At 40.7% G+C, this 24,648-nt stretch overlaps 2 protein-coding genes across 2 annotated transcripts; one reads left to right on the top strand and one right to left on the bottom strand.

Moving 5' to 3' along the window:
• Positions 1-91: 91 nt before the first annotated feature.
• On the bottom strand, positions 92-3,686 carry hspb11 (heat shock protein, alpha-crystallin-related, b11). The gene is made up of 5 exons (XM_083979737.1): positions 3,475-3,686; positions 3,232-3,338; positions 904-972; positions 767-810; positions 92-680 (listed from the first exon to the last, which is right to left on the bottom strand). Exons 1-5 carry the CDS (start codon positions 3,564-3,566, stop codon positions 588-590), a joined length of 405 nt encoding a protein of 134 aa, XP_083835863.1. The 5' UTR covers positions 3,567-3,686; the 3' UTR covers positions 92-587.
• A 48-nt stretch (positions 3,687-3,734) lies between these two features.
• Positions 3,735-8,032, top strand: smn1 (survival of motor neuron 1, telomeric). Its single transcript, XM_083978878.1, has 8 exons — positions 3,735-3,881; positions 4,384-4,455; positions 4,550-4,669; positions 5,324-5,515; positions 6,596-6,775; positions 7,097-7,174; positions 7,421-7,528; positions 7,812-8,032. Exons 1-8 carry the CDS (start codon positions 3,834-3,836, stop codon positions 7,866-7,868), a joined length of 855 nt encoding a protein of 284 aa, XP_083835004.1. The 5' UTR covers positions 3,735-3,833; the 3' UTR covers positions 7,869-8,032.
• Positions 8,033-24,648: the final 16,616 nt, after the last annotated feature.

Genomic DNA, 24,648 nt, shown 5'->3' with positions numbered 1-24,648 from the left:
TTCCCCAATTCTATGGGGATGTCAGATTCTGCTCATGGGGGTGGAGGTGGGAGGGAGGCTGCAATGATGCCAATTTAAGCCCCCACTGCTCAAAATTAGTTAATTAACTCTATCTCTCACACAGAGAGAAACTTCCTTTGTAAGTAACTCTGCCATTCATCACAATCCAACTCTTTTATTCTGAAGCTTTGCCAACTATCAGCTTGTGAAATTAGCAGGAACAAGTAGAATGTGGGATAAAAGGCCCCATAAGTGAATCCATAACATTAAATAAGCATAAACATAAGCTTTGTCTGCAATTCCAACTTCACTGATAAGAATGATACAATAAAATTAATGTTGTTTAGCCATACTTTGTACCTCACATATTTATATTATCAATGTGCCTTACATATTTATGGAATATTGCTACACTACCAGCCATGAGGGAGTCAGTGTCACGGTATCAGTCTGTAGGTCCCTTATCAAAACAGTCTGAGCATCCAGAGACATCTACTCATATTTACATAAATTACATAATGACAAAAAGTGTATATAGTATATATAAAAAATAATTAACCAATTTTAATTCACAATAATCAAGTGTGTCAGTTTTGTACATTGACTCGGTGCACTGAAACAAAGTGATCATAACCTGTGGTGATGATAAAACGAAGGTGAGTGGCACTGCATCCATTAAGCTGAAAGAGAAAATAAAGACAGTTATTTATTTTACCTGTTGATTCTATTAACTAATACTTGACCTGAAGTTTTCATTTGAACTTACCGATATAAAGTTTGACTGAAGATGTCCCTCTGTTTGTTCAAACTCTGTAAATGAATATAAATTCAGGTTGTTAATCCCGTATGCAATCATTCAAACCAAAAATGAAAATAGATGCTGTACACAAATTACCCCCTTACCTTTCTCTGTCACTGTCTCAAATTGATGCGTGTTTTGTGATGTGTTCTTTTCTATCTTAAGAAGTTTAACTGCAAAAGAAAAAAATGTGTCCATAAAGATATTCATAGAATCAGATACTGAAACTACACAAACTAGCATATTGGTAAAATTTTCTTTGAACCTTTTTTCTTTTCTTATAATCTCAGTTTTTGTGAGATCTGGTTAGATGTGTCAAAACGTGTCTTCGTCCACTACTCTGGTCAACAACTGTTCGACAGATCACCAAGAAATTGGACACATGTATTCAAGCCAGCTTCAGAATCACTTGTGATCACTTTGGTGCTCCCCTACTTTTTCATGAGCACCAAAAATTACCAAAATGTATGTGTTTCACATCACCCCTATTTGTCCTCTATTATTTGTGTAAATTAGCTGAGCAGGCCAACATGCTGATGGTGAAGATGGTATAAACATCTGCTTCACATCAGCATGTTGGCATTGGCATAGGCATTGCAGCCCCTTGTTGCATGTCATCCCCCCCCCCTCTCTCTCTCTCGCTTGATTTCCTGTCTCTCACAATAAAGGCATGAAAAAAAGCCCAAGATATAAAATAGATACCGGTAGATAGAAAAAACTTCTTTAGATCCAATAACCTGTATCAATACAGCCTGATGCCTGAGGGTTCTCTGGTGTGCAAACAGACAAGGGAACACTCTTGTCGTCTTTATTGTTCACATTGATCGAGGTCATCGGGACTAATCCCAACATAAATGGGATCACAGTGGATGAAGAAACCGTGTTATTGCTATATTCCTGGATGATGTTCTTCTGTATCTAAGGAATCCTGAAAAATTAATTTTGGCAGTTCTGAGGGCTATGGCCTCATTCAGTGCTCTGTCGATTTATGAAATTAAACTACGAGAATCCTTGCTTTGCACTCCAATATTCCCCCGAATATGCCCATGCAGTCTTCTCCTCACATATCAGAGACGGGTCTCTAACACTTAGGTATGTTCATCACTCCTGATTTAAATCATTGTGGACCCTTGTGCCAACTTCCTGCTGTGGGAGAATCATTGTTATAAAAACGAATATCATTGCCAATTAAATTATTCATTTCAAAATCTCCCATCTAATCACCACAGCATTTTTCATCATCAGTCATTATATTTGGAATAACAAACATCATTGTGAGGATCTCTTATGTACTAAGCCAAAGGAACTGGGAGGTTTATCTGAGCCCAGTCTACCACTCTGTTGATCAGCTCAACTTGATGCTCAAAATGATGGCAAATTAGTTTATAGTGCCATAGTTTAATTCGCCTAACAACAGTATTGTTATTTATAACACACACACTGGTTTGGAGGGATGTGAAGAAATGTTTAAATATTCCCTCTGTTATTTGAATCCCGACTTTTCCAGAACATATGAGCAGTGCTGGTTTAATGGAGTAGGTTTCCAGGTACCTGTGAAATTTTACAGGCATGTTGATCTCTGATTCTTAAATTGATCAAGTCTTTGATCAAATTAGAGCTAATTTAAATATTCCTCTTAAAGGTTTTTCCATTTCTTCAAAACTTAAGTTTAGAGAGTCTCTTTGAAGGAAGAGCAGAATCCACTCGAGATTGTAGGAATTGGAAAATGCCATGGTCTTGGCAAATCTCTCAAAGGAATAATTTCAGAGATTTATGCTCCGCTGTTGTACTCTGATATCTCATCTTATTATTCCCTGAGGCTGTTGTGAGAGCGTGATCTGGAGGTAACATGGAGCTCTGCAATGGCACTTTTTCCAAATCTATTTCACTTTCTACACACAAACAAAACTTTAAAATTTTCTATATAGACTTATTTCACAGCTATTCACCTTGAGACATTGTTCACCAACAGCTCAAAGCCCTGCTATGAATGTACAATGCAGAAAAGTGCATTGTTTGTTTTGATCATATGTTCGCACTCACACCTTTCTGTGATCCAGGATGCTACTATTTATCAGTATCTAGTATCTTCTTCATTTAACTAACAGACATCAAATCCCTCTACATAATTCTCTTATTTCTATGGGTATCCCACTGGAGAAACTAGTCATTCCTGAATACTGATGTCAATCATGAATTGAAAATGTTAACTATGTTAACGAGGAGAGACTTAATATATGCTGCAAACTGGATTACCGCATATCAAAAATAAATAGTTTGTTGACTAGTTTCTTCTAATTTATGCTAGTGACCTTGTTTGCGTTTGCAGTTTGTGATGGAGGACGTCAACACATAGCTAAAACAGCATTTCTTTACTTGATTTCTCAACTTATTAAACGGCAACATATGTGATACTATCACAGCCTACACACCATTGTAGCTGTCCACTGTCACAGCAGAGATATTCGTGGAGTCAGCAAAGCGGATGATGAACTCCTGGGGAAACATGCCGGTCGACATCCAGAAAGTTTTAGTGTTTCTAGGTGAAAAGGACAAACAAACATCAAATGTTGTCATTGATGGGTTCATATAGGCAGAGTTAACGAAGCCAACTTTTGTCTTCAACTTTCAGTGTGGCAACCAACACAGGTTTGGTCAGAAGAAGCAGCACTCACCCGTCGATGATGTTTTCTGGGGGGTGATTCTCATCGCTGGACGCAGCGACAACAACTTTTGCTCCCAAAGAAGTCAGAGAGGAATCGATCATTGTCCGCGGGTCACGCAGCGACACTATTACCTCCGGTGCTGCCTGGTCGGTGGAAATAACAATATCTTTCGACTATACTGCACAACAACCTGTTTTGTTTACGATTCTCGGAGAAGTGTGGACAACTAGCTACAGTCGTTGCCTAGCCAACCACAGCGTCGCAATATATATACGTCACCGCCGTACACATGTAGTACGTCACTGATTCAGACGCACGTCGGTCGTTACTTGTTTAGCTATTAGCACTCGAAATCTGCGCATCTTCACATGGCGAATGGATGCAAAGACGTGTTGTTTGCCCGCGGAGCTGGACAGGTTGGTTACGTTACACCAGTGAACTTCAGGCGACAGCATTTGTGTAGTTTTTCAAGGCGCTTTAGGGTTGGTGGAGATGGGGAGCTAGAAGGCTAAGCTACAAGCCATCGCTGAGTTGGGCTAAATTGGGAAACAAAGAGAATATGAACATAAAGGGTGAAGTTAGAGACCCTCGGTGTATCTGATGCCATTAGTCGAGGTAACGTCTTCCTGTTATACAACATCTTGGCTTAACAACACTAATTAGCTAGGTCAGCTGCACAAAGCTAGCACTCTGACTCCTGTAGCATCCTGTACACTGCAGGAAATGCAAAGGTGAGCATGTCAGGTCAGATGCCTGCAAACATGTGGTGCACTGAGAAACAGGTCGAGGGCATCGAGTCATCTACACAATTCCCACAACCTTTAACGTTTTATCGGTCTTGTTTTCCCATAAATAAAGACTAATTAGGAATGGCTTTAACCCTGGTCACTAAATTGGATCTGCTGTTTTCTTTTTCAGAGTGATGATTCAGACATATGGGATGACACAGCACTGATAAAAGCTTATGACAAGGCAGTTGCATCTTTCAAGGTAAAATTAGTGCTTTTCACTGTATAGGTGTGTAAAAATGCTCATGTTATGTCTTCCACTCATGGCGTGCTGCTGATGCTGCTTTGTTTGACAGACTGCTCTCAAAGGTGAAGAAGAGCCACAAGCCTCAAAGAAAAACCAACCAGGAAAGAAGCGCAAAAACAACAAAAAGAACCAGAGCAGGAAAAGAACAAATGCACCGCCAGATAAAGTGGTTTGTAACTGAAACTCAAAAATTCTGATTAATATACAAGTACTGTGTGCCAAAAAAATAGACATATTTTGGGGGGGAAATGTGTAAAAAATATAATTATAATGTTTGTAATTTAATGTTGTGCTACCATCTGAGAGGTATACCGTAGCTTTTATTGTCCCATATGGAAATTTGTTCTCAACAGCTGTCATGACATATATTTGTATTAATTTATTTGGTTATTTATCCATAATTATTTCTTAGTTGCCCTCTATATTTTCTTCCCCTATTTATTGTTTCATTTGTTCCTCATCATATTTCCAAATTCATTTTCTTATTTTTTCTACTGCTGTATTTCTTTTTTTATAGTACTCCATTCTGTGTAAATTCGTATATATATATATATATATATATATATATATATATATATATATATATATATATATATATTATACATATATATATGTATATGTATATGGAGTTTCAGGGTTTCGTCATTCGTCACAGTTTTTCAGTGATTATGTATACATTGGCATCATAGATTTTAGACAGTTTTAGTCTTTGTGTGTTGGAACTGGTTAATCCACTCTTGTAATTCTGAATTTAGTTCACTTCAGATCAGGAGCCAGGCTGCACTGTATCGTTGCACTAACATTTACACTTTGTCTGTCACAGTGGCAGGTTGGGGACTCATGTTGTGCTTACTGGTCAGAGGATGGCCAGCTCTATACAGCCACCATCTCCTCCATAGATGAGGAGAGGGGCATGTGTGTAGTTGTTTATACAGACTACGGCAATCAGGAGGAGCAGAACCTTGAAGACCTTCTTTCAGAGTTTTCTGAGGCTGATGAGGAAACAAATGTAAAGGTAAAGCTGCACAGTTTATTAGTGAATTTGTTGTTTTTTACACTCTTACTAGTTAAAGGTGATGTACATTTCATCTCTTCAGTCCATTTTAATATAAATACCTGGAATGCAATGAACTTCACAAAATGATTTCTATTTCACAACCAGTTCTAGGATGAAGCTGTAATTAGCATATCACTTGCACCTTACTCCATAGTGACCACTGGACCCCACACTCAGGCATTAATGTCGGGACCATGTGGGACCATGCGGCTCTTTGCAGCAGTAAACTGCTATACCTGCAGTTCAAGAATGATTGCTACTTTAGAATTATTATTAAGTCCTTCATCTCACCATCCATCCGACTCTTTAACAGCAGCCTATCAGAATATAGCACTGTTCTTTCACTGTCACGTCTAAGAATTTCAAATCGCTTTTTTTAAATTATTATTTTAATTTTTCTTTTAATTTGTAATATTCATTCTAAAATGATGTAATATTCTCTACCTGCTGCAGTATTATATTATTATTTAATACAAGTACTTTTCCTATTTAAAGGGATAGTTCACCCAAAATTGAAATTTCACTCATTATCTACTCGCCCTCATGTCGACTAAGGGCTGGGAGAAGTTTCAGAGTTATCCGTGGCTTCTCTGAGTTACGGGGGGTCTCGGCATAGCAGTGCATGTCCATATAACGGTTGCAAATGGATACCAACTGTCTTCGTAACAAAAAGACACACCAAAAAACATCCAAATACCTCCATGCTGCCCGTATGTAATGTCCGTCTTGTATTGAAGCCCCGAAATGCGAAATTGTCCCGAAAAAAATTAAATAAGTCTATTTTTCAAGCTTGTTTTGTAGCGGAAGCTCCTCTTCCCGGTTTGTCAAATTTGGACGAACCAGGGTCTGTCCTCTTCCCAGTTCGTCCAAATTTGACGACATTAGGGTGAGTAGATAATGAGTGAAATTTCAATTTTGGGTGAACTATCCCTTTAAGTCTTAAGTGTTGTACAAAAGTGACCAGAGAAAATGTATGCCAAGATATCAAAAAAAGAAAATGGCAACACAAGGCTGATTAAATTTGTCTCTGCAATTAAGGTGAAAGAGGCAGAGTCGTCAACAGAGGAGAGTGACAGGTCGACCACACCAAACCAACACAAACAACAGCCACACAATAAAGGTCAAAAGTCCAAGGCTCACAAAGACCATCCTCCTATGTGGGCTCCTGGTTTCCCTGGGTTTCCTCCCGGCCCACCTCCCATGCATGCCTTCAGACAGGTAAGAAGAAAGTCTTTATATGTTTTTCTTTTATTATTCAGTGAATACAAAATAAAATTGAGATTGACTGTTTTCATAAATTACGGCTTGGAATTAAAGTGCAGAGTTCAGTCCAATTAGTGCTAATGTAATGGTAAAATAAAATGTAAACAATAAAATGGAATATAAAGAACAACATCTCTGAGTTGACATTTACCATTGGTGAAGATTTGTTGAGACTGAACTTTAAATAGAGGTTTTGGAAGCTGTGTAACTATTGTAAATTGTAAATTCTGACATCAGTGTTTGTTTTTTCGATTTTTTTCCTTTTGTGCACTCTAGCCAAGGGGAAGCAGGCGATCTGATGATCATGGGCCTGTTCCTCCTTCCTGGCCTCCCATGATGCCTTTTGGTCCTCCAGTGAGTTGGAAATGTGCCTTACTTAGTATACACTATTAATTACAAATGCAAAAGCCACATTGGATGATGATTTATCTGAGCACTGGGCTCTGCAGTCCAAATGTATAGAGGCAGCATTTGCCCATCCAGCTGGTAAATTGATAAACAAACTGTCTATGTAGCACGTTAAGTGATTGACAAGTATCATCAGACTCGAGCATCTACAGTCTGATCACACTCGCTCTGCTGTTGATGTCTCTGCCTCAGATGATCCCTCCACCTCCACCGATGAGCCCTGACATGGTGGACGACGAGGCCTTGGGCAGTGTGCTCATCTCCTGGTACATGAGTGGATATCACACAGGATACTACCTGGTATGTGCATGGAGTTTAACTGGCTTATTACGGGCTATGAAAATGGATTTACACCTTTTACTTACAGGCTCAGTCTCTTAGATTTTGTAGAGAAGAGAAGTAGGCGTATGTGGTCATTTGGGTACTTTTTGCCTTTATGGTGAAATTGATTTTGTTATGTTCTTAGCCAGAAGACCATTTTAAGAAATGCACACAGGTTCACTATAGGAAGAAGTCCTTGATTTTTAAAAGCAGACCTCCATTAACATCGCATTCCTTTTGTTGTTGTTTTTTTTTATGACAGGGTTTGAAACAAGGTCGCAAAGAAGCTGCCAGCTGGACAAAACTGCATCACAAATGAAATGATCAACTTAAGATGTCATCCTCGTTTAAGAAGGAAATTAATTGTGTATTAAGTGTGTACATGCTGTGAACAGAGCATTCATCTGAGTTCAAGGAAAACACTTTTGTATTCTTTGTAAATAGATTAAATAAAGGATTAAATAAAGGCTATCAGAGCACCCTTGGTAACGGGCTTGATATTGGTTTTTTTTTTACTGTGCAGTGTATTTCACTTCTGAGACACAATGATGTAAAATAAAAACGTATTAATCAGTAGGTGCTTGTAATTACAGGCACTATTTTCACTCATTATGAACACATTTTTCTAATTTATTTAGGTAATTAGCAAAAGAGGTTGCATTGTCTGTTTGCATTAGAGCATTTATAGAAATGTGTGCCTGACAGACTTAATAATTGTATTCTTGTAATGGCAAGTATTGTCCAGTAGAAGTCAGACTAGTATAATGTATTCACATTATAGGAGAACGTGTCATGAATACATCATAGCATGGTTTAAACCTCTACAGAGGATCAACCTCCACTTCTAATAGTGGTAGCTGTATACCTGTTTCTCTTGCCATTCCAAGGATCTGATTGCAAGCCAGACTTGACTCCTGCTTCAGTCTCCCAGGAGCATTCCACACAGTTAATTTGAAGTCTCATTCCAGTATATGCCTTGCATTCTAGCATTCTGGCTCCCTGAAGTGTTTCCTCGTCCACCACCCAATATTGGATCGCATCTATCATAATGTTTTTCAACTCACATCAGATGGGTGCACATTTCAGGGTGATAGCAGGCAAGGTTTAAGCCGCAGACAGCATGACGGATTGGGCCGGTTGTGCAGATAAAGACTGATTCTTGAGAAAAAATCACTGAGACACCAAGATCATATTAAGATCATTCAAATCCATTTTGTCCTCATGTCTTTTACGCTAAAACAAACTCAACCTTGCAAATCTAACGTGTGTCTGAGAAAACAGACAGCTATTTATATTTCATTACTTTATTGATATACCATACAAGTAACGCTGGGTCTGTTCACCTGCTGAGCTGCTCTGAAATCTGATGCTGGAATGTTTCAGGTTTAATAATGTAAGAACAACAGTGCAATGATTGCAGTTTCAGTATGCAAGTTTAAATTTAGACTATAGAAAACCACATGTAATTACAGTTGGATTGGAACAACCACAATCATTCTGCTGAGCCTGTAGCACTTCCACTCCATGAAAAGAAAGTCAGTTTCTGTACATTTTCTGTACTAGTGATTTACTGCTTGCTTACATACACCCACGCTTCTCGTTCTAAACTAGTGGGCAATTGATCATACGCTATATGTGTGTGTGTGGGTATGAAAGAGGGAAACAAAATAGGGTTTTGTGGTGGGATTGTAACAGCATGATTGTGTCCTGTTTTTTGTACCATGTGATCTTCCTCCAGCTGCTCCATAGCTATTGCTCTCTGAGTGAAGAGCGGTCCTTTTGTTTGTGTATTGACTGTGGTCGGCATTTTATAGCCCACTGCGTCAGTGTTGACTGCTATATTTGATTCTCACTGTAGCAGTCACTTTCCTTTTGTTCCCTGTTTTGTGTGCATGGTTTTTGGGCAAAGGAGAGAAAACAGGAGAGAAATGAGGGATGGTAACAGGAGTGCCTGTAGTTGGTAGGCTGTACAAATAGAATATGCACTATAAATGAGGGGTGATAAACCAGACCTATCTTTTGCACACACATGGGTTGAAAATCTGCCACAGCAAAAGCCTGCACATAAGCCCATTGCTTGCCTGGCTGCGGCAAACTGAGCTGCCCAAAGGGCTTGATGGAGCCCAGCAAGGAGTTAAAGAGGGGTCAGACCTAGCTTGGGAAAGCACTGCTCCCCTCTGTGACTGTCTACCCCCTACTGACCAGGGCAGCATGAGGCATGTAAACATAATCTGCATTTCACATAGTCCCTTCTAGGAAACAGACAGACATCCAAGTGAGATCACATTGCTGCGTGAGTTACAGCGCCTTCAGCTATTTACCCAAGCTCCCAACATCAACAAACACACTGCCTTTAAATAAGAGACTTGGGGGGAGATTAAAAGGGAAAAAGGGAAAGGGGCTTGTGCAGCCCCTTTCCCTTTTTCCATAGAGACTGAGCACCAAACACTCGCTGCAGAACTAAAGTCGTCATTATATTTTTAAGATTGTGGTGCAAACACCACAAGCCCCAACTGAGAGGAGTAAGTGTTGTTTCAGACAGGAAAACTTCTGAGGATAAATGGTGAGAGTTTGGTTTGTGTCCAATCACTGGATTAAAGTGCATGTGAGCCTCTGTTTACAGAAGGGATGGTACACCAAACTGTTGAGTAATCTGGATGAAACATAGTGTGGGAAATAATACGGCACTATTTATATCTTTTTCTGAAACAAGAGACTGCAAACAGATCCTAAATTTAGGTTTTATGATTGGCAGACAAACAGACTGCAGAATCTGTTGCTGCATCAGTCAAAAAAAAATGAACAAAACATCTTCATGGTCACATAACGATACTGTGGTGCCAGATAGTGTTAAATGCCTATCCAAAATTAATCAACTCTGTTATGTTGTAGCCTAGTAGCTCACAGTTACACTGCACCAGTTTCCAGCCTTGATTCATGAAAGGTTTTTAACTTATTAAAGGCTTTTAGGTTTTTCTCTTGGATGACTCATGCTTTATTTGGATGATATCGAGTGATACAGGAGATCAGGGTTGCAGTCACAAAGTGCGTAAAAAATAAATCATTCTAGTTTTGTTAAACACTGGCTTTCTTGCCAATAAAATTGGTCTTGTAGTACAAATACTGAGCTGCTCGAGGTATCACGTACAAGTGCATGAGAGGAGAGTTTTGACACTACAATAATTTGGGCAAAATTAACATTATCAAGTATCAGTCGGCAGTGGTGGAAAGCAATTTAGTGTATTTACTCACTGTGCAAACTTGTGGTAGATGTATTCTATTTGATGCTGCTATTTTTTAGCCCATGTTTATTTAATAACTTATTTGGTAACTTTAGTTGCTTAGCTTAGATTCTGACTGTGATACAATGCAATAAAATATATGATTTAATAATTAATCCTTAATGGATTACTTTAGGTCATAATAAGATATATTATTGAACAGGATATTAATTAGCTAAAATTGACCTTAACAAGCTGCAATATTAAAGTTATGCACACAGGAGAACATAAATAATTCTGATATACTAATATATTATACTTTATGAAGAAATGAGTCATTTTGCACATCTAAGTTTAGTGTAATTTACATGCAGATATTAAATTATATTTTGATGAATATAGTTGCATGTTTTACTTCAGTAAAATTTTGAAAGCTTGACACATACGTTGGGTGTGTCTCTACAGTGGTATTGCTATTTTATTTGAGTTCATGTGTGTTCAGGCACATCTGTTATATCAGCATCTTATACTTTAGGCCTAAATTTAATAGACTGAACAGCAAAATAACAGCATAACAGTTAATGTATTATCTGTATACCATGTGCTTTAATGGGCCTAAATTGAGTGATTTTACTTTGCGTCATAAGACTGGGACTCCCCAGCTGACATACAGTGCCTTGCAAAAGTATTTATACCGCTTGAACTTTTCCACATTTTGTCACGTTACAACCACAAACTTAAATGTATTTTATTGGGATTATGCATGATAGACCAACACAAAGTAGCACATAATTGTGAAGTGGAAGGGAAATGATAAATGGTGTTGAAGATTTTTTTTACAAATATAAATCTGTATGTAATGTATTCAGTCCCCTGAGTCAGGCGGTTCACCTTCCAGCAGGACAACCACTCTAAACATAAAGCCAGATCTACAATGGAAAGATTTAGAACAAAGCATATGTGTTAGAATGGCCCAGTCAAAGTCCAGACCTAAATCCTAAAATCTGTAGCAAGACTTGAAAACGGCTGTTCACAGACGCTCTCCATTCAATCTGACTCGCCTGGAGCTATTCTGCAAAGAACGGGCAAAAATGTCAGTCTGTAGATGTAAAAAGTTGGTATAGACACACCCCAAAAGACTTGGAGCTGTAACTGCAGCGACACAAATGCAGGGGGGCTGAATGCACGCCACACGTTTCAGATTTTTATTTGTAAAAAAAATCTTCATAACATGTATAATTTTCCTTGCACTTCACAATTATAGACCACTTTGTGTTGGTCTATCATGCAAAATCCCAGTAAATTACATTCAAGTTTGTGGTTGTAATGTGACAAAATGGGTATGAATACTTTTGCAAGGCACTGTATATATCACTGTCTCCATGGTTGCAACCTCTGCCTTGGTGAGACTGAATTTCAGTGACCCCCTGACCTTTAAGAATTCCACTCACAGCAGGTCCAGTAAAGTCCTGGTGCCGCTACGGAGTGTGATTCACATTCCTGCTGGATCTTTGTGCTCCGGTGCAGATGCTCGTAAATGAAATGGTATACCATGCAAGCAAAGCCAGTGCCCCCCACTTTACTGACTCCTAAGTAGGCTACATTATTGGCATTATTAAATAGTAGCCTACCCAAAGGGTAGCAAAAAATAATTTCATAGGGCACATTGCACACTTAATCGTATGGCCCTCTCAAGTCAAGGAGCTATTTTAATGTGGTATCTGTTTTGTGCATGGGACTCTAGAAACCATGTGCTATAACTTCATTAACCCACGAATCCATACTTAAAGGCACATTGGCAGGTCAGACATCACTTAAACCACACTAGTGAAGACCTCAAACTTTGCAAACAAGTCAAACTGAACCCCACAGACTGCAAACTGTAAATTAGGCCTACTTTTGTGCATAAACTGTAACTCATTGAAAACACAGGCAGATCTAACTTTGATATGCAACTAATAGGCCTATTGTCTTACAGTCTTTTCAAATCATTTTTAAAACCCTGAAACTACTTGATTGTCTGTAAGGCCAAAACACAGAGAGTAAGGGTGGGGGGAAAAAGTGAAAAATGTTTGAAAAATTATAGCCTATATATTTGGAAAAAGTTGCTTTCAAATATTTCTTTTGAATCATATTTTGAATGAAAAAATACTACCAAAATACTACGGGCCTTTAAATAAATAAGTAGCCTAAATTAATGTGTGGTGCTGTACACACATGTGGCTTTTATGCTTCATCCCTGCTGAATTACATAGACAGGCCTCAAACAGGAACTTGAGACACTGCAACAGTAGACGCCTGCAGAGTACACGCCATTCATCGCCAGTAGGGGTCTCCGGATACAGGACGGGGCAAAGTTAGGTCTTAACTGCACCACATGGGGTGTCACCGTGTCACTGTCGGACGGACAACGCGAAGTGTTTGGAAAAGTAAAAAAGTCCGCTGTGAAGACAGACTGCCTGGGTGTCTCTCTCTGTGTGTATGTTTTCCTGCTGGCGGACTGCTGGTTTCAGTCTCAGCTCCCACATCAGAGGGAAGCGTCAGTGTTTGAATCGGGAGGAGGGGGGTTTGCCTAAATCTCTCGGGAGTTTTCGCCGGTGGGGCCGTTTAGTGCCACCTGGATCTACGCTCTGCAGTTTCCGAAGCAGTTTTCCTGCCTTTGCGCTCACTTTAAGTTCAGTTAACACACTCTACACGGGACTGTGTGTGAAGTTGCAGGAAAGCAGAGACGATGTTTTGCCGAAATCAAACAGCGAGAGCCACCGTTGCCCGCGGCTCTGCCCTTGAAATGGAGATACGGCGAGGGAAGTTCAGAAAGAGCGTTTTCCTGGACACATCACAGGTAGACTCGGATTGTCCGCTGCTTATCATCACCGTCTACACACACAGACACACAGACACACACACGCACACATCATGTGGGGATTCTCTGTTTACAACTTTGACTGATCTCTCCCTCCACAAACTAACTTAATGTGTTCACTTTTAATCTTGTTCTGAAGGCATCTGAGTGTGTGCCCCTGGTTTGCTTTAATTAAAATGCACTAGAGAAGTGCTGCTGCGTTCAGGTCCGCAAATTAAAGCTGCTAAATTGCAGCACTTCCTACCCACTTTGTATTTTAGTCGACTCTAAACAAAAAAACAATAATAGCTATAACAACAGAGGCTTCTCAGCAGTGTGTTGATATTAACTTAAATATGCCTTAAGTTATGTTTAATGTCCCATGATGTTAATGTCCCTGGATGATTTAGTGTTGTAGCCTATTTTAAATATTTGTTTTGATGCCTGCACTTGCAGAAGGTTATTGCTTGACATTTGTTTTTCATAATAGCTTGTTTTTAATTAAGAAAAAGCCTACACTTTTAAATTCTGTTCTCCGGAGATACCTGCTTCCCTTGGAATTCACCTTGTTCAGCTGCTTTCACTCATTCCCTTTGACTGTGTAAAGGAACGTTTCTAAACTATTCTTGTGGATTTCAACCCCCTGGCTCGCTTGTCTTTTAACTTCTTTATTTTGGTTTCAGCATGTGGACAGTCATCCCTAAGGGAGTAGTAAAGTAGAAAAAAAAGGGGGAAAAAAAGACTCCATCCACCAAAAGTTGAGAACTAGGTCAAAGCTGTAGTCTGTGTATCCCTCTCAGCTGTTTATCACTGGATTAGAACTGCTAGTCTTCCTGCATGCTTTCCCTCTTCCTCTCTGCAAAGCTCCCATGTCAACATCTGCTTCATATTTGTCTGCAGCGGACAGGCTCACATGCGACCAGTCCAACCTCTAATTATTTTTACTCTCAGTCCACTTTAATACTGTTTTGATGGAAAGTCTTGCCGCTGTCTATCATCCCTTCTTTTTCTTTCTCTCTCTCTCACTCTCTCTCTCTCTTCCAATCACACTCACACACTCGCCTGTTACCCCTAGGGAGTATGCATATTACTGCGTATTATTTTGGTTTCCTTTTACATTGCTGGCCTTATTTAGTCTGAGACATGTTTGTGTTTTGGGGGTGTTTGTGTCTGCTAAATTAAAAGTAAACCCCACATTTGAGACGAACACAGTTTTGGAAGTTCAGACAAGTGATTTTGTTTCACCAGATCAAAGCCAGAGAGATGTGTGTGTGTCTGTCCGTGTGTGTGTGTGATGGAGAGACAGGGAGACTCAATTGTAAGAGGTAGTTAAGGAATGCTAATGGTGCAATATAGCAAATGGAAAAGATGGGGTATTGATTCTGTCTTTCTTCTTCCCTCTTTGAATCTCTGTTGCTTTTTCACCCCCTCTGTCTGTGTGTGTGCAGGCATCACATTGTCAGTTTATGTCTACGAGTTGTTTATAATTCATGTCACAGGAAAACATAACTAACCCCGGGGAAGTCCGGCACACTCCATCGTATCGATCTGCAGTCAGAAATACCCTGATCGGATGTCTGAGCAGAGCCAGTTCATAACTGACACATGAGCTTGTATATGCCAATAACACATAACTCTTCCTGGTGGTGCAGGAGTGTTAATGTGGTTCAGACCGTACAGTGTCTTGGGCAGAAGTGAATGAGCTCATGCGTTTTCAGGGTTATTTTCAGACAGTGTGAGTTAAAGAGTGTAGCCTATATTTTGTGACAAGAGATGAGCAGTCATATTCTCTTGTGGGCAGTGTGAGCTGCTTTTTTTTTCATCTTGCATCATAATATTTTTGTTTACACATTCATGTGGCCAACGGGTTAAGGGTTTATATGTTTCTGTTCCTTTTTCTTCTATTCGGTTTAATATTTTGGTGAATAAACTGAAAAGAGATGAAAGCTTGGTTTTAAAAAATGACTGGCAAGAGATATTCTGAACCATCACGTTCATCTTTTTAATCACACTTCATGAAAATTTCTCTCCTAACTCATATTATTCTTTCCTGTTTAGTCTCTGTATTAGTCATTTATCAGGGTGAAGACTTCCAGTCCTTTCACAACAACAACAATCATTGCTTCCTTAACTCCGTAATCTGCTCTCTGCTGGTTCTCATACAAGATTAATTTGTGTCTCTGCCTTTGTTGCCAATGCTAATGATCCTCTTTCAGAGACTGGGACTTTGGTCTGGCTCTGTGTGTTCGGGCTCTCTCAGTGCCACCATGAGACCAGTCTGTGGCATTTCAATGAGGCAGGCTACTTCAGCGTGAAAGCGTCCCTGTTTTCACTGTGCCAGTGGATATCACGCTTGTGCCAGCCCTTGAGCTTCTTATGTAAATGTGTGTGAGTGTGTGTGTGTAAAGGTGGTTTTGTCTGGTGTGTTTATGCAGTCAATGACATGTTATCAGAGAATGAAACACGTAATGCTCAAACAACTGATAAGAGAGGAAAAGCCTCGAATGCTTTGTTGGCCTGAACCCAAAATGACCTGTGCTTCCAACTTTCACAGTTATTTGTATGCATGTATGTGGGCAACGAAAATGCTTTAGAAGAGAGGATATGCAGATTAGATCTGTCCCTTCATGCTCCAGTTATCAAATCTAAACTCTTGCATTAGGTCAAATTCACCAGATGTATGTATTTTAATGTGTACTGTATGTTGTTACCGTAAAGGGACACTTATATTTTCTAATGAATGAAATGAAATGGTAAAAATGCACTTGGAGTGAGCAGAGAGTGTGTTTGCATTGTGTAAATGTGTGTGTCTGTTATCCTGCCTGGAGGCTGGAGTCGAATTAAGCCAGAAGCATGTTTTTTTATGACTAAATGACTGCTATTATTAATCCACAGACTGCGGAAGCAGGCTTTGGGGATTTCTCTGGACTATGTGCCTAATTACGGCAATCAGTTATGTAAATAAAAGATTACAATGTTTAAAAATTGCCAGTCATACAGTTTGACGTTTAGAGATATTATATCCATGGCAAGTTATTGTTTCCATGCGAATATAATTCAAGTGTCTCTGCTTCATCAAGAAATGTCCTGACAGTCTGTCTGGCAGTGTTCTGACTCCTCATCCTCTAAGGTCTGGTGCTGAATCACTCTGCTGTGTGCGTATCACAAATTGACAGGGTAATATGGTCAGAGAGTAGAAGGAGAATGAGAAGCCGAGCAAATGATTACATGCTCATACAGGATTTGTCCAGAAATCCATTCTGCAGCCATCCTGTCCATCCTCTGCCTGCCGCTCGCTGTGGGAGCAGAGAGGACATCTGCTTTCTCCATCCCTCCGCTCTTGATCCACAAGGCCACCAGTGTGCCTCTGCACTCTGCTCTGTCTCCATCCTCGCTGGCTCTGCTGTTGCACTGAAACCACCCAGGCATGCAGTGGGAGCCTGAGATAGTGCGGTTATTATTATGGAGGTGGGGAAGGAATGTCCTCGCTTTTCAATGCTCCGACTTCGCATTATGTTCAACTCAAGGATGGCCCAGGCTAGTCCGCTCCACTGTGGTTACCACCAGCTATGCAGGGCCAGGAAGTGGTAAGATGTGTGTGAGGACACACCCATCCACCCACACTCTATCCCAGCCTAGGAGCGTATGGCAAGGTCTGGGAGTCTGCCATTTGTGTTGAGTAAAAGCTTTAAGAGCTTTGGGCTGTGGTTTGGATGGTTTTGGTGCTCTGCCCTTCTCCACCCTGTAGATCCACACATTCTCACAAGTAACTATCCACACTATGCTAGTGGCTTTGGTGAAACTTTGGGTACTGTGGGTGTTTCCTTTGCTCGGTATATATTTTCCCTCCCTAAAATGAATGTGTTGTTCACGTAGTAAGTCCTGTCTGAAATTTTGGGTAAAATGAGGGAGTGTTTTCTTATCAGAACTTTCGGTTCGGTTAGAGAATTTTTCTTCCTCCATTTTCTGATCTTTCGGGTATGGGAGGAATATTTTGCTTTTATCAGTGGAAACTGAGGCATCCTGGTGTTATTGCTCCAAAGTTAGAGATACACTCTGATTGATATGTTTTCACCAGATGCTTTGATGTATGGGTTATAGTTCGAAGGTGCAGTGCTTGCACTCTAAGCAGCCTCTCACTGTGGCTTCTGCTCGTGTTTAATGTGGCCTGGCAGAAAACTGTGATGAATTCGCTCTGTTTCGTGTAAGCATATGTTTACCTCCCCTCATGCACAGAGGGAGCTAGGTCATATAGATGTTGCCAGGACGACTGTTGCCAGCAAAGAGGAAGCACCTCAGACCATGAACCCACTGAGAAAGAGTTGCTTTCAAGGAATGCCAAAACTTCCCCCAAGTCTCCCTCTCAAGGCAGCTCTGTGTACCAAGAGAACAATGGGCCATCACTGCACTGTAGCCCAAAACCAAACCCTGTTCTGGGGCATGAAATGTTAGGGAAATGGGCTCAGAGGCCTGGGGCTTCCTAAAAGTCCTAAAAAACTGCAGTGTTAAATTTGCCAAGCCTTGCCTACACAGAGTTCTGTGAGAGTGTAATGCAATGGGATTTTTAGCCCAGTCTTCCAAATTAGTGTGGGACTACCCAATAGTACTTAAATCCGTGTTTACACTGAAGGGTGTGTTTGTGTGTGTGTGTGTGTGTGTGTGTGTGCATGTGGCCTCAGGGCTTTCTGGCATGTTGAGCATTGCAGGGGTGCAGAGTAGATGCCAGGGAAAAGTTTACCCCTTCTAAGACCTTTCTCCTCAAACACGGCCCGACCACTGAGCTTTCTGCTTGGAGGCTCTCTTGGTATGCTGAGGGATATTTTAACTAGCAAATGTTTAACTTTTTTATTACACAAGCTTTGTGTATACATCATTGTGGAGCACGGCCTCACTCAGCCTCTGAGTGCGAGCACAAATGAAAAATTGTTTAATATCAGTTTCTTCAAGCCTGAATTCAAGCACTGTCCCTCTATTGTTCCCATAGTAATGACTGGACTGTTTGCTTAATACGTTTGGTGGAACAAACAAAGCAAGGCTTTATTGTTCAAATAAAGTATTTAATAAAGATTCTTGTATCTTTCACTGATGAATTCACACATGCAACAAGACAAGGTTACGAAGCAGTTTATTATACAACACAACAGAGCTATTGTTTGCAGTAAAATCAGTATAACGTAGGTAGGTAATGTCCGTGCTGTTTATTAATTTTCATGGTGAGTGTTCTGAATAACAGCTGATGGTCCTCATGCTGTGTTCACTTTTTGTTCAGCCATGAAAGCCCTGAAGGTCTTTAGTCTCATAGCTACAGGATGTCTATTCACCGGTCCAGTCCACACAGACTCAAGGACAGCACTTTCCTCACAGTCTTATCTTTTTTACGCCCAATTAACAAGACATGCTCAGCAAAACATGTAATGCTTGGCTTGCAGATATGGTAGAACTGGCATATGAAGATAAAAGTTGATGTTAACCTAAATTGCATCTCAGGAGTTTTTTTTTTTTCCCAATTCCAAGCAACTGTCCTCATTTCCAAATTAGCCCCTGTTAGTGTTCTGACACCTTTTTTGCTGTAAACGATCTCAGAGTAGTCTGGCTTTGTGAGAGGGTCAAACATGTTATAAGGAGTAAGTATTTTGGCCTTGGAATGTGGTTAGTGGTCTGTGTCTCTTTGTGGCAACTGGTGTCAGGGTGCAGTTAGACAGCTGAGGGTCTGTTGCTGATGTTGCAAGTGAACCCCACCCAACCACAGGAACATATTCTTGTCCATTACAGGGCTTCACCCCAAATAAGGTGTTAATAGAGACGGCAAAGATAGATAACAGATGTGTATTTATTCACACGCAGACACACACAGGAGGTGAGTCACACACGCTGGCAGTGAACCATTACCATTCAGCTTTGTGAATGAAAGCTGCTGTTTTGAACTTGTCATTAGTCATTTTCAACCTCTGCTTCTCACACACACACACACACAAACAGACGCACCCTTCAGACAGTGACTAAGCAGCAGCGCTTCTTTGAGCAAAGTCCTGTGAATATTCTCAGACATAGCCAGGCTTTGTTCGCCCAGCATACGCTGTCCTGAGTGAGGCTGTCACTGGCAGTGACTCGGTTAACAGACAGACGGAGAGATAGATAGCGGTGGCGTAATCACTGGATGCTTTCCCACTCCCCCAGATGGGAAACTTCCTCTATGCATCATCAGACCTGCCTCATTCTGTTACTACCTGGGATAGTGAAGTGGGTAAAGCTTCTGTGTCGTAGTAACCCAGAGCTGTTGCCATGCAAGTCCCCCCTTGTCTTGTGATTTTTTTTTATTGTGTAATACTGGAGAAAATCTTACAATGGGAGGATTTGGGTTCAGCCCTTGCCGTAAACTAAGCTCTCCCAGACAATATGGATGCCACTGAGCTGGAGTTAAAGAGGTATAAAAGGGACTAGAATAGAGCTTGAATGAAGTGCTATAATGAAATGATGTCATCTCCTCCAGATTAGAGGAAATGAAAGTATAAGAAACATTCTGCAGGTAAACTATAACTGTGCCAGCCTATGTGAGCTTTCACGTCCTTCCACTGTTTTGTTCTCCCCAATCCATCAACCTCAACACCTGCTTTCCCCAGGAGAACCGTGTTAAATGGGCCACATCACTTCTTTGAGGCTCAGGTCCCCTGTTGTAGCAAGGAAAGGGTTCTTTTTTTGTCATGTGCCGTAGTCCTAACCCACTTTCCTGATCCAGTTTACAGAGGAAGTCCTGTTTTGTCTTTACCTAGAGACAGTCATAGAAGATTATTGTTTGTTTTATGTCCCTTTATCCCTCAATCTTTTTTTTTCATTGCTCATCTCTATGTACACACCCCAACGGAGATCTTAACCTCAACCTATTGAGTCTGGCGCTAACAGATTGTAAAACAGAACTTGACTGCCTCATGCTAAAGGTATCTTCTTTGTGGGAAAACAAACCCCCCACTGAGTACTGCTCCGTTAAACATTGACAAAAAGTCGCCCCACACACACATACACACAGATTCCAATGTGTGGTTTCATGTGTACTCCAGGACACTTGTTGTCAGCCCCCTTTGACTTATCACAGAGGGCTTAGAAACATGAGAGGCTTTGTCTCTCTGTGGAAAAAATGCCATTCTCTGACAAGCAGGCTGCTCTGGACTCTTTGAGAAATAGTTGCAAATGCGTTACTGTAACTTTTGCTTCTGGGCTCTTACTGTAGTGTTTGTCTTCACAAGGGACACATCATTAACTACACCTCATTCCCACACAGTCTTAAGGCATTGGGAATGTCAATGTCAGACATGTATGCCACACATTTGTATTGTTTTCTTTCTTACTCTGTACTTTCATTATTTCCACACAAAGAGGCATTCTATCTGTTCCTCCTATATGTCATATAACCATCTGACTCTTGTGAAATATCTGCTGTCAGGGCCTTTCTTTCATATGGAGAAACGTGGGGTGAGAGGAATCAATAGTGAGGAATGTTTAGAGGTGTACGTGATGGATAGGTGTGCTGTACATGCCTGTTCCTGCACTAGTTTTCATTTTGTGCAATCTCGCGGAGTTACAAAGTGATGAGTTCAAGCTAAGTCATCCACATGCTCACCCCCAGTGAACTGTATGTAATAACCAGCCAATGCCGGTATTGTATTGCTCCTCTGGACTCTTTGTACCCAACAATTTAGCACAGAATAGAGTCTAAATTCAAATGGTGTCCTGGATAAAAGGACATGTTTTGCAGTGCAGCCTGGTGAGGAGATGACTGGATGTTACTGTGGAGAGGAGAGGGCAAAGGGGCACAACCACCAATGATGTTCCTCTCTGTTTTGATGATGCCGAGCAGGTGTTTGACTTTATGAGAGCAGATGGGTCTATTATGCATCTCTGCCTTTCCCTGCATGCTGCATAGTGTACTAGTCCCTGCCAGCATGCCTGTGTTTTAATGTGTTTGTTTACTGGGCCCAGTGGCAGACGGTGTGGTGTCAGATCTTGTTGTATCGTTGTGTCGTTCCTGCTGCCTCAGCAATTATTTTTATCGTATCTGTCGCTAGTTTTCCATTATCTCAAGAAAAAGAAAGAGATCAGCTTGTCAGATGCTCACTCAGGTGGATTTGGACACTTTAATCACCCATACTCGTTACCCTTCTTCCTCTGGTCCACTCGCTTCCACCATGGAAGTTTAAATTGACATTTCATTGTTTTTCCCTAACAAACACAAACCTCATAAACTATAAAAGAGAAATAAAACCCTAAGAAATGTATCACATTTTCAGCTGGCCACCCGGCACCCTTTCCCTATATAGTGCTGCCTGGGATTGCCATCCTGTGAATGCTTTGGATGCCTCCCTGAGTGCACCGCTGAATATGAGGGATAAATGAAAAAGGCCTTTACCATTAAAGTAACAGTCACACTACCAAAAACAGTCATTATAGCTGGGTCATGTTAAATGCCAGTTTGTCCTCACTAGAAGGGTTATGGCTGTCAGCAAAGCCAAAGCGGTCTCCAGATTAGATATAAGCAGTGTATATATATTCAATGTGTTGAAGTGTCAAATATCCAACAGTGACACAGTTGGTTTGTAATTAAATGTTTACAGTGTTTGAGGTATTCAGCCTCTGTTTAGGCAAAACAAGATACTTGAAGATGCCTCCTTGACCTCAGGGAAACTTTGAGGACTTTTTTTTTTTGATATATTTTTTGGGGGCTTTTTGCCTTTAATCGACAGGGTAGTTGAGAGAGACAGGAAATGGGAGGCAGAGAGGGGGCGAATGACACGCAGGATAGGGCCGCTCGGCGCAGGATTCGAACCGCCTGCAGTGGGGACTATACATGTAGCCTCAACACATGGGGGGCGAGTGCTCTACCAACTAAGCTAAACACCACCCCAAACTTTGAGGACTTTTTTATTCCAATGTTTCATAAGCCTAAAAGACAGAAAATTCATAGTTAAATCAAAAATACAATCAATATATGGGTCTACAGGTATCATTATATAACACCATTGTATATCCTAATATACTTCTGTCTACAGTATGAGGGGCACATCGGTACAGTTTGTATGTGATATGTCTTTTATTTTCAAAATGTGTTGTGTCTAGACTCTGCACTGAATTCCCCAAAGTTGTAAAGAGCTATGCAGAGAACCAGCAGCTGGGAGATGAATTATTTACATGACATCATGTTAACCAAGTAATAAACAAACCACACATGTCTGCTTGTGAAAAATAATGAAAAACAAGCTCTGAAGTAACAACATAGAGAGGAGAGCTGAATTAGAAAGAAAGATTCACTCCAACACAATTATCGACCAACATGTTACACACAAATAGTCATTTTGGGCAGTACTTCTCCAGTACACTCCTTGCTGGAAAAAAATGTTTCAGCTGTAAAGATGTTATGCTTGTCAGTTTGAGAAACAGCCTCCCTAATGTCTTCTCTGCAGATGTCCGTATATTGTTTCTGCAGATGTTTAGATTTGTGGCTCCTGTTTTAGTTTGAGTTTACCCAGACATGTTTTTACTGCACAGCAGCTTCTTGTTGCGACCTCTACTAAAAATATGCATTATAGTCTGGGAGAGGTGACCTCATTGCAAATAAAGGCACATCATTCAGAATATCTTTTTGTTTAGTTTTTTTTTTATCTGGAAGAATGCATTTTTTCTGTCTGTCCTTGTCTCTGACATTCTCCTCACTGTTTCAGTCTGTGAGACTCATCTTCACCTTGTCAGCATTCACTTTATTTTTGTATTATGATCACAGTTGTTCAGGTTAGCAATCTGATATCAACACACATCTTCACTGCATGTGCAGCAAATTATTCATCACTAAAGTACTATCCAACATACTATGCATTTCACATGGTGGCCTCTGTCTGTGCTGCTGCTGTCGCCCTGCAGAGGGAGCTATTGCTCCACTTTAGGTGGCGCAGCAGCTCAGCAGCTAAGACACACCTTTCTCTCTTATTCACCTCCAGGTTAAAGACTTAACGTTTGCTTTATATTCACCTTACGGTCATTAATAGTCGGTTTAGAGGGAAATGCATTTTTTAATACTAAATGAATTGCCTCGGTGTACAGATCCTCCTAAATCCTCACAAATCCAGTCTTATATTGCACATCCTGCATCCCTGAGGGGAGAAATCAATGGAGATGAATTGCCTACTGAGTTAGTTTCTCTTTTACTGAGCTGCCTGCTCTGTCAGAATGATGAGATGCCGCAGTCTCCTGTGACTGGCTGAGGTAGCGTTCCTGATAATCAGCAATGATTTTGGGAAGCAGCCAGAGTACCCTGCTTACACCTGACAGGCAGCTGAACTGTCTCTTTAGCTATAGGCTATGTGCAGCTCTCTGTGTATATGTATGCCTGCTTTACAAATCAGATTTACAAAGCAAGGTACTGAAAACAGTCCCTGGTCTTTTATTGTGGCCTGTGATGAGGCTGGCGATTTCCCCCAAGCTACACACACACGCACACACACACACCTCTCCTCATCATGGGATTTCCAGCACCAGCTGCTTTATTTGTGAATCCTAGCCTAACATTCCTCAACTTTTGATCTTTAATGTCATAACATCTCCTCCTGTATCTAACCTTAAGGTGGAGGTTAGGCCACTCAGACATTACAGGCTGAAGCTGATACATCTAATAACAAGGTAGACTGTCAATGGGATTTACAGTGTCATTACTCCGTCTATGTGTCTGAGTTATGACTGTGTGGCTGTCAGTGCAGGTTTTTCATGCTCTATAACTGAGAACTGATCTCCGGGGGGATTTCTCTATGATACGTCTGGTTTCACTGTTCGTCACATGCTGCTGTCATCAAGTCAAACAGATGTGACCCAGCGCCTGCTGTAACACAGCCATGTAATTGAAGTCCGGTTATATTCAAATCTATTGAGGCTTTTTTGTTGTTGTTGTTGTTGACTGCCTTTAAAACCTTTGCTAGTTTGTGTGTCTGCTCCCATCTTGATATGAGCATTTATCTCTTTGTAAATGTCCACATTCAGTTAAAGTTGACAGTTAAAAT

This window comes from Trachurus trachurus (assembly GCF_905171665.1).
Source record: "Trachurus trachurus genome assembly, chromosome: 9".
Lineage (NCBI taxonomy): Eukaryota > Metazoa > Chordata > Actinopteri > Carangiformes > Carangidae > Trachurus > Trachurus trachurus.
Note: the sequence above shows the minus strand (reverse complement) of the source record. Positions and strands in the feature narration are given on the sequence as shown.

Coding starts and splice junctions, on each gene's coding strand:
- hspb11 (XM_083979737.1), bottom strand. CDS start 3,566: ATGATCGATTCCTCTCTGACTTCTTTGGGAGCAAAAGTTGTTGTCGCT. Junction 3,339..3,474: donor CCAGAAAACATCATCGACGG/GTGAGTGCTGCT, acceptor CTTTTCACCTAG/AAACACTAAAACTTTCTGGA. Junction 973..3,231: donor GACAGTGGACAGCTACAATG/GTGTGTAGGCTG, acceptor TTTCTTTTGCAG/TTAAACTTCTTAAGATAGAA.
- smn1 (XM_083978878.1), top strand. CDS start 3,834: ATGGCGAATGGATGCAAAGACGTGTTGTTTGCCCGCGGAGCTGGACAG. Junction 4,456..4,549: donor AGGCAGTTGCATCTTTCAAG/GTAAAATTAGTG, acceptor TTTGTTTGACAG/ACTGCTCTCAAAGGTGAAGA. Junction 4,670..5,323: donor ATGCACCGCCAGATAAAGTG/GTTTGTAACTGA, acceptor TGTCTGTCACAG/TGGCAGGTTGGGGACTCATG.